At 31.6% G+C, this 15,415-nt stretch overlaps 5 protein-coding genes across 6 annotated transcripts in view; 3 read left to right on the top strand and 2 right to left on the bottom strand.

The window, feature by feature from the left end:
• LOC111675258 (cAMP-specific 3',5'-cyclic phosphodiesterase-like) overlaps positions 1-15,415 on the top strand; it is a 255,235-nt gene that overhangs the window by 139,288 nt on the left and 100,532 nt on the right. The gene's annotated exons all lie outside the window — the stretch shown is intronic.
• LOC111675255 (putative protein TPRXL) lies at positions 2,995-3,981 on the top strand. Its single transcript, XM_046947116.1, has 2 exons — positions 2,995-3,004; positions 3,281-3,981. The coding sequence occupies exons 1-2, from the start codon at positions 2,995-2,997 to the stop codon at positions 3,979-3,981; spliced, it is 711 nt and encodes a 236-aa protein (XP_046803072.1).
• On the top strand, positions 4,605-6,249 carry LOC124419010 (uncharacterized protein DDB_G0271670-like). The gene has a single exon (XM_046947115.1). It carries the CDS (start codon positions 4,605-4,607, stop codon positions 6,138-6,140), a length of 1,536 nt encoding a protein of 511 aa, XP_046803071.1. The 3' UTR covers positions 6,141-6,249.
• LOC111675256 (uncharacterized protein DDB_G0287625) lies at positions 9,235-10,860 on the bottom strand. The gene is made up of 2 exons (XM_046946252.1): positions 10,059-10,860; positions 9,235-10,028 (listed from the first exon to the last, which is right to left on the bottom strand). Exons 1-2 carry the CDS (start codon positions 10,804-10,806, stop codon positions 9,283-9,285), a joined length of 1,494 nt encoding a protein of 497 aa, XP_046802208.1. The 5' UTR covers positions 10,807-10,860; the 3' UTR covers positions 9,235-9,282.
• Positions 12,964-13,428, bottom strand: LOC111675257 (YTH domain-containing protein 1-like). The gene has a single exon (XM_023435988.2). It carries the CDS (start codon positions 13,426-13,428, stop codon positions 12,964-12,966), a length of 465 nt encoding a protein of 154 aa, XP_023291756.2.

Raw genomic sequence — 15,415 nt, 5'->3', positions numbered from 1 at the left:
ATACAAGATATGTAAAGTATTTTAACTCTTATAAGATTTATTGTTTGTTTAGTTTTTTATCATTATAATAATATGCGCACATCATTCGTAGTACATTAGTATATATTATAACCTTCACATTCGTAAGAAGGATATATATAAGTTCGTCATTCCGTTTGCAATTTCTATAATATAATTTTCCGAACCTATGAAGTGTGTTGATGTACATATGTATGAAATATTAATTATATAAAGTACATCAATCGGCTAAGAATTATTTTCTGAATCGATTTAGTCCATCCGTTCGTACATCCGTCCGTCCATTTTAACCTGTTAATCAAGCTACAAGTCGCAATTTTTAAAATAATTTAATGAAACTTTGACACTAACATTTCTTTTGGCCCTATTTATCTATTGAAAAAGCTTAAAATCGGTTCATTATTTCACCTAGGCCCCCAAATAGGGCATTTAAGTCCATAATTATGTTAACTGTTCTAGTAATTCTATCAAAATTAGCACAACTTACTTTTGTACAAGTTTAAATGTTACTGGTGATTTTCGTAATGATCGGGCCTCATTTGATCTTAGCCCCCATACAAAGTCTCCTTTAGAATGATGATTTATAATTACGTTAAATGTTGTTTTGTGTCAACAAAAATCAGCAAAACTTAATTTTATAGAACGATAAATGACATTACTGATTTGTATAGTGAACGGACCTCATTTCACCCTAGCCCCATACAAACTCCCCTGCAGAAAATGTCTTGAAGGTTTAAATGCCCTAATTCACTAATAAAATATATATATAAATAACTTTGAAGTAGACGTAAATTCCCCTGGCAAAATTTATAAGTATAGGACCATATTTACCCTTAATACCCTATGAGCCCTTTTGTAGAAAACCTCTTTTGTTTTGTCAACAATATGTAAAAATATTCCACGGTTAAAAACAAATTAAATGCTTTATTTTTTTTTTTTTGTAAATAATTCATTTTTTAACATACTGACTGGTGTAGGGTATCATATAGCCGGCTGTGTCCGACTATACTTTCATACTTGTTTTAAAAACTTTTTGCATGAATATCATTGATTTCATTAGTTAGTTTGCTAGTTAGTTAGTTGCTTAGTTTACTGGTTGGTTAGTTAGTGAGGTAGTTAGTTAGTTAGTTAGTTAGTTAGATAGTTAGTTAGTTGGTTATTTTGCTAGTAGTTGGTTAGTAAGTGAGTTAGGTAGTTAGCTAGTTACTTAGTTAGTTTGCTAGTTAGTTAGTTCTTAAGTTAATTAGTTAGTTAGTTCGTTAGTTAGTTAGTTAGGTAGGTAGTTAGTTCGTTATATAGTTAGTTAGTTTGCTAGTTAGTTAGTTAGCTAGTTAGTTAGTTAGTTAGTTAGTTAGTTGGTTGCTTAGTTAGATTGATAGTTAGTTAGTTTGCTAGTAGTTGGTTAGTTAGTGAGTTAGTTAGATTGTTAGTTAGTTACTTAGTTAGATCGTAAGTTAGTTAGTTAGTTAGTAGTTGGTTAGTTAGTTAGTAGTTGGTTAGTTAGTTAGTATTTGGTTAGTTAGTTAGTAGTTGGTTAGTTAGTTAGTTAGTATTTGGTTAGTTAGTTAGTTAGTAGTTGGTTAGTTAGTTAGTTAGTTAGTTAGTTAGTTAGTTAGTTAGTTAGTTAGTTAGTTAGTTAGTTAGTTAGTTAGTTAGTTAGTTAGCTAGTTAGTAAGCTAGTTAGTTAATTAATTAAATAGTTAATGGTTATTTCTTCCAAACAATTTAAGAATTATTTTTTCTTAAGTTTATTTTTAACATTTCCGATTGTAATTTGCATTAAAAAATTGTAGTTAAAAGCCAAAATCCAAAATATTTTAGTTCATCGTTTTCTATCTTTTCACGATCCTTGAGCTTAACTGCGGGTTTATTAATTTTCAAATCACTCTTTTCCTGTGCAATTATTTTAGAAACTGTAGTGATAACTCCGTCTCGAGTATCATCGCCATCAACTTTTGAAGATATTGTGGTTGCATTTGTTGGGATCTGCGAAGAAGTGTTATCAATTATTAAGCTGACAGAAAAAGTTATAAATGTTATAAGAGATAAATTCATTTTTTTTTTAAATATAATTGCTATTGATCTCGTTTGGCTTAAAGAATTTTGAAATATTGTTATATAAGCTACGATCAGTTTGTTTTTATACTTTTGTTAACGCTGTACAAATGGTTTTTAAATATTTGATAATTTGTTCTTCTAATTGCAATTTTTTATAAAAATATGTCTAAATATTTTCAAATAAAAAGGCAATGTTAACACATACAAACATATGGATCTTTTAAATTGAATTAAAAATAATGATAAAAATCTATTCGAATGTTTGAAAATTAGGTTTTCTATACTAAATCATATTAGTGCATTATATAGATCACCAAGATCTTCACTTTATTAATATGAAATTCAAAATCATTCTGTATAATATTTCTAGCATCTATAAATGAATATAAAATGAAATTTGAAAACAATTTCGAGGAATTTCGAAGAAAACAATTATAAATAACAATTTCGAGGAAGTAAATAGATAAATAGTTTTGTCTATTAAAACAATATATATTTTAGCAGTAGAAAGTAATATCTTAGAAATGATACACGTGCCAATATCTACAAATTTGTGTTTATTTATTAACATTTAAGCCAAAATTAATATATAAACAAAATATATTTCAAACTGTTGTGTTTAATTAAAAAGATCTATACAAAAATAAAGAACAATAGAAACATATGTTGAATTTTATTTTTTTTATATAAAATGACCTTCAGTTAAGAAAAAAGTTCATTGGTTTTATTTCGGCTTAAGTCAGTCTGTAAATAAATTTTTTTACTGAAGATGTTAAAAAAAAATTACACAAATAGAATTGCAGCCAACAGCAAATAGAATTATTTTTACTCAAATATAATATAAAATTAAGAACGTAAATGCAACTCCTTCTCAAATTGATATTAATTACAAATATTTACTAAACATTTTACGTTTAAATGCCAACTGGTATTTGGTTACAAATATTTGCCAAAACACCTATGTACGTTTAAAATGATTTTGAATGCAATCAAAAAAAAAAAAAAAAAAAATACAAAAAAATTGGTATAAATAGTCGAAATAATGAAAATAAATAAGTCAACACATTATTATATAAAATTTAGACAATTCGATAAATAGAAAAGGATCTCATAATGAAATTAATATTTTTAATTTTATTTTTGGGCATTTTATTTGCTTTTTCGGTACAAAACTCCTATCAATCGCCAATTGCTTCAAATGAAGCATCTTCATCTTCAGATGAGTCTAATAGTGAGGGTTCTGGCAGTGAAGAAGACACAAGTTCTACTACCGCTGTAGCAAGTTCTTCCTGCAGCAGTTGTACTATAAGTTCTTCCAGTAGCAGCTCGGCAATAAGTTCTTCGACTAGTCCTACATCACCAAGTTCTTCCTCTACTAGCGTTGCACCAAATTCTTCCATAAATTCGTCTTCCAGTCCTTCTGATAGCTCTACTACTAGCCCTGCAGCAAGCTCTACACCAAATTTCTCCTCTAGCTCTTCTGACAGTGCTTCTACAACCCCAGCACAAAGCTCATCACCAATACCCTCTTCCAGTCCTTCAGATAGTTCTTCTACTAGTCCTGCACCAGATACTAGTACTACCCTTAATTCATCGTCTAGCACTTCTGCTAAACCTGCTGCAGATAAAATTCCAGAAAAACCAAAGGATGTGAAAAAAGATGAGAAAGAAAAGCGTAAAGAAGAAAAACGTGAAAAACATGAAGAGGAAAGGCATGAAAAAGAAAAGCGAAAAGAAGAAAAACGAGAAAGACATGAAGAGGAAAAACGTGATAAAGAAAAGCGCAAAGAGGAGAAACGCAAAGAACACGAAAAGAAAATGCGTGAAAAACATGACAACAAAATGCGTGAAAGACTTGAAAAGGAAAGGCGTAAAGAGGAAAAACACGAAAAACATATGTTTTAATAATTCAATTATCAAATCCTTTATATTTTTTAAATATTTAATTTTTTAATAAAAATATTATAACTATTAAAAGATTAAACAAAAGAAATTTATGAGCTTAAAAACTCCTTTCTGTACACGGCTAACTAAATAACAACATATGGGAGTGTGAAATTCGAATACAATGGTGGATTGTTGAATTATCTTCAAACCATCCAATGTGTAGTTCTAATACAAGGTGCTCTCCGTCCAAATCTTATTGATGCAGACTGAATCAGATTTAATTGGTATATTTTAAGGTTAATTTACAACCAACGAGCATACCCTGCTCCTTACAGTGGTGTTGAATGTGACAAAAAACGACCTTCAGTTTTAAAAATGGTTGGATATTACGTTTGCGACAAGTAAATTGTTTAATTATAAATATTATATATATGGCGAGAAAAAAAATTAAACAGACAAATTTTAAACCCATATTGATAACAGATATTTCAGACATTTGATTACAAATATTTATTTAATCGCTTACGTCTAAATACATTAATTTTTCTGTAAATATATAGTCCAACAAAAAAACTGATATAAATAATGAATTTAATCGTAATAAATGATGACTGTTGTTTCAGTCAAGGAATTAATTCAAAATGAAATTACATTTAATTGTGTTTGTGTGCTATTTATTGGCAATTACTAAGCAAATTACTTGTCAAACGCCAGTAGATTCAAGTTCCAGTCCTTCAACTGCTGATCCCAGCTCTCCATCCAGTCCAGAGGCAAGCTATTCTTCCAACTCACTTGATACTTCATTTTCTGTTCCAAGCTCATCGCCAATTTATACGTCTAGCTTTTCCACCAGTTCCGAACCAAGCTCTACTCCAAGCTTTTCCAGCTCTTCAACTAGTCTTGCGCCAAGTGCATCATCTAGCCCAGCTGACAGTGTTTCTAACAACTTGTCAACAAGTCTTGTACCAGACTCTTTGCCAAGCTTTTCCTCCACTACTGATACAATTTATTCTTCCAGTCCTAATCCTAGTTCTACTTCCAGCTCATCAACTAGTCCTGAAGAAAGTTCATCTTTTAGCCCTATTGACATTAATTTATTCGACTCGTCAACAACTCTTGCACCAAGCTTTTCATCACCAAGTTCTTCTTCCAGCTCTTTAACCAGTCCAGCACCAAGTTCATCTTCTAGCTCTACTGGCATTAGTTCATTCGACTCGTCAACAACTCCAGCATCAGGATCTTCCACAAGTTCATCTTCTAGCTCTACTGACATTAACTTATTAGAGTCGTCAACAACTCCAGCAGCAGAATCTTGCACAAGTTCATCTTCTAGCTCTACTGACATTAACTTATTAGACTCGTCAACAACTCCAGCACCAGGATCTTCCACAAGTTCTTCCAGTCTTGATCCAAGTTCTTCTTCCAGCTCTTTAACTAGTACAGCACTAAGCTCATCTTCTAGCTCTACTGATATTAATTCATTCGACTCGTCAACAACTCCAAAACCAGGATCTTTCCCAAGGTCATCTTCTAGCTCTACTGACATTAACTTATTAGACTCGTCAACAACTCTCTCACAAAGCTCTTCCTCAAGCTCTTTTTCCAGTCTTGATCCAAGTTCTTCCTTCAGTTCTTCAACTCATCCTGCATTAAGTTCACCTTCAAGCCCTACTGGCATTAATACATTCGACTTGTCAACAACTCCAGCATCGGAAACTTTCCCAAGTTCTTCTTCTAGTCCTGATATAAGTTCTTCTTCTGTTAGCACTTCAACTAGTCCTGCAACAATTTCTTCATCCAGCACTTCTACAAGAACATCTACCACACCTTCACCCAGTACGTCTACAAGCACCTCTCTTAAACCATTAACTACAACCACACCTAAACCCATTAAAGATAAAGCTCCAGAAAAATCTAAAGATAATACCGCTCATCATGGACGACATGATAAGTACGGCCATGGATGGGGACATGGTTGGGGACACTCTTTGGGACATGGTTGGGGGCAGGCTTTGGGACTTGGTTTGGGACATCATGATAGAGGACAAAACAAGGGATATGATAGAGGCCATGGTAGGGGACATTCTGGTGGTCATGACAGAGGAAGGGATAATAGCAATGATAACCGCGGCATAGGTTCGATTTCACATTACAGCCGTCATCGCATGTTTTTCTAAAAGTAGTTTAGAGAAATGTCGAGTCCAAAAACGTCCTTTGAACGGAAGATTTATTATGAGAAAGGATATTATATAACTTATATGATGTCTAAAAAAATTTTACTTAAAATATAATAATAATCTTTTTTTGTTCTCATTTAAACCAAAAATAATAATATTAAAACTAATTTTTCAATAAAATTATCAATAAAATTTCAATATGTAAAATTATTTTAATAGCAATAAAAAAATTTATTTTTCACAAAATATCTAATTTGTATCACTAAATTTTCAAAAGTAAATTAATTTTGACTAAATTTTTTAAGAAAAAATGCATTAAATGTACAACATCCATAAAACAAAACTAAGACCTTCACCTTAGAAAAAAATTATCTGTTCCGTTTCAACTAAACTCATCGAAAAACAAATATTTAACTCAAATTTTTTTGTTAATAAACATTAAGGCAAAAACAATTTAATGAAAAAAAATCAATAATAAAAAGCTACTTAAACAAAATTTAAAATCGATATTGAATAAATAATTACTTTTTAATTAAACTGTGCATTTGATAACAAATATTTATTTTAAAGCACACGACTAAATGCAACCATATGCCTTGTAAATATGCAGTCCCCAAAAATGGTATAAATAATGGGAATAATTAAAACTCAATCATTATTAATTGGATCAAGAGAAACAATAACGTTATGAAATTATTTATAACTGTATTTTTGTGCTTTTTATTGGCTATTTCTCTTCAAGTATCTTGCCAATCTCCAGAGGATTCAAGTTCACAATCACCTAGTTCTTCGTCTAGCACCGAACCATGTTCATCACCAAGTACTTTAGACAGTGCTGCTGACAGTTCTACTACCAGTCCATCTACTACTTCATCACCTATACCATCGCCTGAACCAGAGGAATCGTCAGAAGAACCAGAGCAACCTGAAAAGCCTCAAAGAAAACCAGTAAATAGATGGGGATGGGGACATGGATGGGGTCATGGTTGGGGACATCATGACAGAGGATATGGTAGATGGGGTAATAGACATGGAAATAATAGAATGGGCTGGAATCAAAATTTTCCCCGTGTCATCTATTATTAAGTTCTGAATTTATACAAATATTTGCATTCGTTTCAAAGAGAAGAATTTATTTGTTTAGTGATACATAATAAAATTAAATTTTTTGAATAAAAAGGTAAAACTATCTATCGAATAATATATGTGTCTATGAAAGACTTCTGTATAGTACAGACTATAGCCTACTCTATACTTAGTCCAGACATAATCCAGACTATTAACTACTCTATAGTCTACTCCATTGTCCACACTATAGTCTACTACTACTTTATAGTCCATACTATAGACTACTCTATAGTTCAGACTATAGAATACTCATTCGTCCAGACTATATACATACTACCCTATAGTCTAGACTATAGACTAGAAAGTATAGCCTACATTTAAGTTCACCTTTAGTCAACTACTCTATGGTTCAAATTATATTTAGACTGCACAATAGTTTAGAGTACAGATTACTCTATATACTGCTCTATAGTCCTGAATACAATATAGTCCAAACTATAAACTACGATATAGTCCAGACTACTGTCAGGTTATGATTTACTCTAGACTACAGTCTAGTTCAATTGATTGAAATTGCAAGTGTCATTTTGTCTAGAGTCCAGACTATAGACTACTCTATAGTCCAGATTATAGGCTACTCTACAGTCCAGATTATAGACTACTCTATAGTCCAGACTATGTACTACTCTAAAGTCTATAGTAAACTATATAATCTAGACTATGAACTATCCTATAGTCCAAACTATAGTTTTTTTATGGTTAGTCTAGACTTTAAGTTACAATATAGTCCAGTCTATAGTCCAGACTTTAATTTTATATAGTCTAGACTATAGTTCCAGTATTGTTTGTTTGCTCAATAGTCCAGACTATGGGGCCTTTTATAGAAGTCTATTAGTCAATAGTCCAAGCTAAAGACAACCATATAGTTCAGATTACAGACTACTCAATTGTTCAGTCTATAGTTTTTTATAGTCTGGACTACAGTTTGCTCTATAGTATAGACTAAAGTTTTCTCTATAGTCTCTGCTTTGTTGTCCAGGCTTTATAATTTAGATAATACGCTACACAATAGCTAAGACTGGGCTTGTTAGTAACTAAATCGATAAGACAAATTAAACAAGTAAGAAGTTATAGTCGGACGAGGCCGACCATATAACACCCCACACTTGTCTACGAATAAAATGTGATTTAGTTTTCATAATAAAGCATTTATGTTGAATTCTACCTTGCCTCAGATATACTTAGTACTTATTGTTTAATAAAACTGTGGATATTTAAGTAAAATTTTGATGTGGGCTTTTGTACAGGTGCTAGGGTCAAATGAGGCCCTATAATTATTAAGTTCAAAAGGGTCATCAAGAGTAGAACTTGGTTTTGCAACTTTTTGTCGTGATACGAGTATATTAAACATAACTTAAAAGCCCTATTTGGCGGGTTCATTTCTATGGGGTCTAGGTGAAATAAAGGACCGATGTTAACCTTTGTCTGCAGTACCGTAAAAGATCATGTGCCAAATTTCATTGAATTATCTCCAAAATTGCGACCTGTAGTTTGATTACAATGTTTACAAGCCCTATTCGGGGGTATAGTTGTAATGGGGCTAGGTGAAATAATGGACCGATCTTAACCATTTTCAATAGGGTTCGTCCCTGGGATCAATAGAAGATCATGTACCAAATTTCATTCAATTATCTTCAAAATTCCGGTCTGTAGTTTGATTACAAGGTTTACATTGACAGACAGACAGACAGACAGACGGACGGACGTAGCTAAATCGACTCAGAAAATGATTCTAAGCCGATTGGTATACTTTAAGGTGGGTATAGGACCAATATTATTGTGTGTTACAAACATCAGCACAAACCCAATATACCCTCCCCATTAAAGTGGTGTAGGGTATAAAAATAGTCCAGACTGGTGTAATCTATGGTTCTAGTCGGTATGGAAATAAGTACCTATTACTTTTTTTCAAAATTGTTTTTATTTCGAAATATTTTGTAAAAAAAAGTTTTAATTTGTTGGAAAAAATCAATTATAAAAATTAATATCTATCAAAATTATTGTTTAACGTTGTTTATTTGCGGGGTTTATTAGCATTGGGTTTATTGTTTTTGGGTGTAGGCTTCTTGTTGGAAGGTTTTCTGTTGACAGGTTTATTGGGTAACGGCTTTTTGACTGCTGGATTTTTGGGAGCAGATTTTTTGGATTCGGGTTGCTTTGCTGTAGGCTTATTAGGAGTGGGTTTTTTGTTTGCAGGTTGTTTGGTATTAGGCTTTTTAACAACTGGCGGCTTTTTAGCTGCAGAATTTTGATTTCCAGGTTTCTTGTTTGCTGGTTTCTTATTAACGGGTTTTTTTGCAGCAGCATTTTGATTGGCAGGTTTTTTGTTGGCTGGTTTTCCTGCATTGGGCTTATTATTAGCGGGCTTCTCATTATTGTTTTGTTTATTTGGCAGTTTGTTGGCATTAGGTTTTTTGTTAATAGGTTTCTTATTAGCGGGATTCTTATTAATAGGTTTTTTATTAACTGGTTTCTTGTTGTTTGGATTCTTATTGCCAGGTCTCTTATTAGCAGGGTTTTTATTAAAAGGTCTCTTATTAACTGGTTTCTTATTAAGTGGTTTCTTATTAGCAGGTTTCTTATTAACCGGTTTATTGTTAGCTGGCTTTTTGTTAACGGGTTTTTTATTAATAGGTTTTTTAGTTGTTGGTTTCTTAGTAGTTGGTTTCTTCTTATTAGGAGTGGTTAAAGGTTTCTCAAAGAAATCACCACTACCAGTTGAGCTAATTCCTGTAGCACTACTGCCACTGGCGCTAGAACCAGAGGCGCTGCTTCCAATTGCACTTGAACCAGAGGCGCTAGTGCCACTAGCACTAGAACCACTATCACCTACAGCGCTTGACTCCGATTCACTCTCAGCAGTTGAATCTGAACCGACTTCATTTGATGCAATATTTCCAGTTCCAGTTTCATCTATTTCATTTGAACCATCTTTTAAACTACCAAACGATCCTGTTTCACTAATTTCTTCAGTTCCATTCAATCCATCTTCTACTTCATTAGTTTCTCCTTCATTAGTAAAACCCGTGTCACTGATTTCTTCATTATCCATCAGTCCGTCTTCATCACCACCAAATGATCCTGAGCCTGCAGTTTCCTCATTACCATCTTCCATTTCTCCACTACTTAACGTTCCTGTTTCACCGGTTTCCCCATCACCAGTTTGTGCAGTTTCTTCCATTTCTCCACTACTAAAGCTTCCAGTTTCATCAGTTTCTTCATTTGTATCAGATTCACCAGTAAATCCTGTTTCACTTAATTCCTCGTCGTCCAATCCAGTTGTTCCTGATGCCAATTCCTCGTTATCATCAGAGCCATTAGTGCTCAAATCATCTCCACTTGAACTAATTTCGCTGTAGTCTGTATCATCAGTTTCATTCCCTTCATCACCTCCTCCCACAGCAGTTTCACTAGTTTCTGCTAATCCGCTACCACTTGCCTCTGTCTTTGTTCTTTCAGGTATATTGGCACATTGTGTAATGTCAATCCAGATGCCAATTAAAAGGATTAATGATACTAATCGCAAAGACAATCGCATTTTGATATATTAATTAATATATTTTCTTCAAACACGACTTTGTTGAAATCTATTTGACAACTAGTTACTAAATTGCCGTAGTTATAACTTAAGTTATTGTAAAAATTGATTTATTCTTTTAAACATGCTGTCTTAAGACAAATATTTGGTACTTGTGTTATTTATTTACAATTAGTATTAATGAAAAGATATTTGTTTAGTAATATTTTAATAGTAATAGTATTATAATAGTGAATAAGTAAAAAGACAAAAATCCTGTTAATATGTGATAAATGATTTAAGTTGTACTATGTATAACATTTAATTCAAAATTATGCATGTTTAACTTTACGAAAACAAATTTCGTAACATTCCATTTTTCGTAATATTTATGAAAATTTCATACATTATACGAAATCTTATTTTAGCCAACACTTAAACCTTTTGTTAATTTTATTTAAGATTATCACATTTTTAGTAATAGTTTTTATAATTTTTAACTAAATGTTTATAAATACAACCGTTAATATTTATATTATATACTTATTTTCATAAATTTATTTTATTGTTTAAGTAAACATTAATTGTAAACTCAATTAGTAACAATAACATAGAGGAAATCAATATTTGTTTTTTTTAATAAAAATAAACAATAGTTCTTTAACACTATTTTCTTAAATATTTAAAAGCACGTGTCAAATTGAGAACACTGGATATTATGTTATTAAAGCTCCCTTCACACGAGCACAAAAGTAATTTGATCTGTCAAAATTTTATGTAGAAAAGTACGCATGGGATGCCAAAATTTGTGCGATGGTACTTTTTGAGTCTATTTGATATTCAAAAGTACCTTGATACTGCCGAGTTTTATTTGATAATTTCAGGGCCACAATCTTAATATCCGATTATCGTTTAACCGATAGTTAATCTGTCTGTTAAGGTAATTTTTTGTATGAGAATTTTCAATACATCGTTTCGAAAGAAATAACAAGAGATTAAGACTACGGGAGTAAAACTTTCTATAAAATTTCAAATACTTTTCCAAAATTCCTTTGGCACATATTCTCGAAAATGCATGAACTAAAAGTTCTAGAAAAAAAAGCTAATAAAGTTATAGAATTGGAATTCTCTTTAATATTATCAGACAAAATGTTTAGAAAAAAAAATCGAAACCCTGAGACCAAGTTAGATGTTTCTAAAGGAATTCGGAATTGAATATGAGTATCGGTCCAAGTACCGCACATTATTGTTTAAGAGCACTTCACACGATCACACTTTACGTACGACAAGTCTAATGAAAAAGTAAAATGAAATTCCTTCCGTATGACAAAAAAGAGAATAAAAGAAGTTTGATTTATATATTGCGTGTTTACACGATTGGTATATTATTTACCCTTTTTATACGATTATTATAGTCTTATCGTGTGAATGGCCCTTAAATAAGCACTATTTTTTGTGTCGTTAAAGTTTAAAAAACTTTTTTTGATTCTTTACAATAAACATTAGCATGGACCTCATATGCCTTTCAAGTAGAAGGACATGAAAGCATCAAACTAGAACAATCATTCTTACTATTAATGTATATTAGATTTTTACCACTTGCCTAGATCATATGTATCAGATCATCCACTAATCATAATGATATCCGAAGTTCATAAAGTTTTATTCAAATCTGTAAAACTTTCTTTAAATAGCTTTGGGATTTCCGAGTTGTCCTTTTTAAAGTTTTTATAGAATCCTTATGAAATCTATGATATGTTTATTTAAAATGTTCCCTATTTATTCAAGATCAGCGATATAGTCCTAAACGATTGACATATTCTTAAGTTAGTGTTTTAAGATCTCAATAAAATAGAACTTCCTAGAACACATTGAGTTGTTTTCATCATTTTTTCAGTTTTTTTAAATTGACATAAATTTCAAAAAGTTTTGTCAGCAAAATTAATGAAACTGTTTCACTTAATAATTATTATATTATTATTGTTAGAATTTAATTACTTCTTGAGTTCTAAAATATGAATATATCCCTATTTTTGGATTTCTTAAGAAACCTTCAATTTTAATTATTATTAAAAAGATTTATTTCATTTAGTATAAACAATAACGTGATGTCTTTTTTACAGTTTATAAATAAAATTTATTTTAAATGTAACAAAGAACCTAAAACATAGGACTCTCTTAAGCGGATTCATCAGATTCCTCTTCATCGTCGTTTTCTAAATCGTCTTCAACGTCGTCTTCATTAACTTCATCCATTTCCAATTCATCATTATCAACATCTTGTTCATCTTCTTCAACATCAGCCTCATCTTCATCGACATCTTCATCAGCCTCATCTTCATCGACATCTTCAGCATCTTCATCAGCTTCTGGTTCTTCACTATCATCATCTTCTTCCTCTTCATCAACGCTTTCATCACTGCTGTCGGTTTCACCACTACCGCTAGAGCCAGTTTCTCCACTGCCACTTGAACCAGTAGCAGTTTCACCAGTACCACTAGAACCGGTCTCAGTACCAACACCGCTGGAGCCTGTGTCAATTTCTCCAGTTCCGGTTTCACTTGTTACTGGTAAACTAGCAGCATACGAGGTGCATAAGCTCACGAACAGGAACAAAGTGGCCAATTTTAAAGAGAATTTCATTTTGTTTATAGAGTTCTTTAACTATTGAGTTCAAAATATTAATTAAAGTTAGACTTTGTTGATTTGAGGTCTAGCACAAAACTAATTTAATTTCTTTAAATTCAACACTCCTTATATGATTGTAAAAAGAGTTCTTTGTTTTCTAATTGCTGTTTTAGGAAAAACATTTAATTAAATATTTACTATGCGTGTTAATTTTTTTAAATTAAATAAAAACTTTATTCTTATTAAGTTTTTTAACTGTTATATCAATCTGTTTTTAAATGTTTATTTATTTAATTAATAAGTCAAAAATACGCAAGTGTATTTAAAGTGTATGTCATATATAATTTTAATACGTTCGCTATTAAATAAATATTTAAAATAATAAATTTATATTTGTTTAGTATTTTTTTATTTATTGTACGAATATTTACTAAAATAGTTATTTTAATTTTATATACAAATTTCAAAAACCTTTTGTTTAAAATTTCTTGTAATTATTTAGGATTTTAAGTAAAATTAAAGGTTAAAATGACTGTAACCACTATAGTTTTGTGGGTATTATACGTTAATCGACTTTTTCCGAGTCGATTTATCATATCCGTCTTTCCTTCACTCGTCTAGCTCTTTTTTTTGTCTTAATTATACTTAATAATCTTGTATCTCGACCAAAAGTAATATTACTGATGACCCGGCTGAATTTTGTAATGATCGGACCTATTATTCCATTAGTCCAAATCAACAACCTATAAAATATGAGCACTTTAATCAATCATCAAAATTTTAATATGATCAGTCCCAATTTTGTAATTAATCAGTGGGTTAAATATATACAACAACAGTTCCAGTTCAATACAGTTCTAGTTTAGTTCAGTTCTAGTTCTAGTTCAGTTCTAGCTCAATTCTAGTTCAGTTCTATTTCAGTTCTAGTTCAGTTCTAGTTCTAGTTCAGTTCTAGTTCTAGTTCAGTTCTAGTTCAGTTCTAGTTCAGTTCTAGTTCAGTTCTAGTTCAGTTCTAGTTCAGTTCTAGTTCAGTTCTAGTTCAGTTCTAGTTCAGTTCTAGTTCAGTTCTAGTTCAGTTCTAGTTCAGTTCTAGTTCAGTTCTAGTTCAGTTCTAGTTCAGTTCTAGTTCAGTTCTAGTTCAGTTCTAGTTCAGTTCTAGTTCAGTTCTAGTTCAGTTCTAGTTCAGTTCTAGTTCAGTTCTAGTTCAGTTCTAGTTCAGTTCTAGTTCAGTTCTAGTTCAGTTCTAGTTCAGTTCTAGTTCAGTTCTAGTTCAGTTCTAGTTCAGTTCTAGTTCAGTTCTAGTTCAGTTCTAGTTCAGTTCTAGTTCAGTTCTAGTTCAGTTCTAGTTCAGTTCTAGTTCAGTTCTAGTTCAGTTCTAGTTCAGTTCTAGTTCAGTTCTAGTTCAGTTCTAGTTCAGTTCTAGTTCAGTTCTAGTTCAGTTCTAGTTCAGTTCTAGTTCAGTTCTAGTTCAGTTCTAGTTCAGTTCTAGTTCAGTTCTAGTTCAGTTCTAGTTCAGTTCTAGTTCAGTTCTAGTTCAGTTCTAGTTCTAGTTCAGTTCTTGTTCTGTTCTAGTTCACTTCTAGTTCAGTTCTAGTTCTAGTTCAGGTCTAGTTCAGTTCTAGTTCAGTTCTAGTTCAGTTCTAGTTCAGTTCTAGTTCAGTTCTAGTTCAGTTCTAGTTCAGTTCTAGTTCAGTTCTAGTTCAGTTCTAGTTCAGTTCTAGTTCAGTTCTAGTTCAGTTCTAGTTCAGTTCTAGTTCAGTTCTAGTTCAGTTCTAGTTCAGTTCTAGTTCAGTTCTAGTTCAGTTCTAGTTCAGTTCTAGTTCAGTTCTAGTTCAGTTCTAGTTCAGTTCTAGTTCAGTTCTAGTTCAGTTCTAGTTCAGTTCTAGTTCAGTTCTAGTTCAGTTCTAGTTCAGTTCTAGTTCAGTTCTAGTTCAGTTCTAGTTCAGTTCTAGTTCAGTTCTAGTTCAGTTCTAGTTCAGTTCTAGTTCAGTTCTAGTTCAGT

The sequence above is a fragment of the Lucilia cuprina genome, chromosome 3, assembly GCF_022045245.1.
Source record: "Lucilia cuprina isolate Lc7/37 chromosome 3, ASM2204524v1, whole genome shotgun sequence".
In the NCBI taxonomy this organism is placed as follows: Eukaryota; Metazoa; Arthropoda; class Insecta; order Diptera; family Calliphoridae; genus Lucilia; species Lucilia cuprina.
Note: the sequence above shows the minus strand (reverse complement) of the source record. Positions and strands in the feature narration are given on the sequence as shown.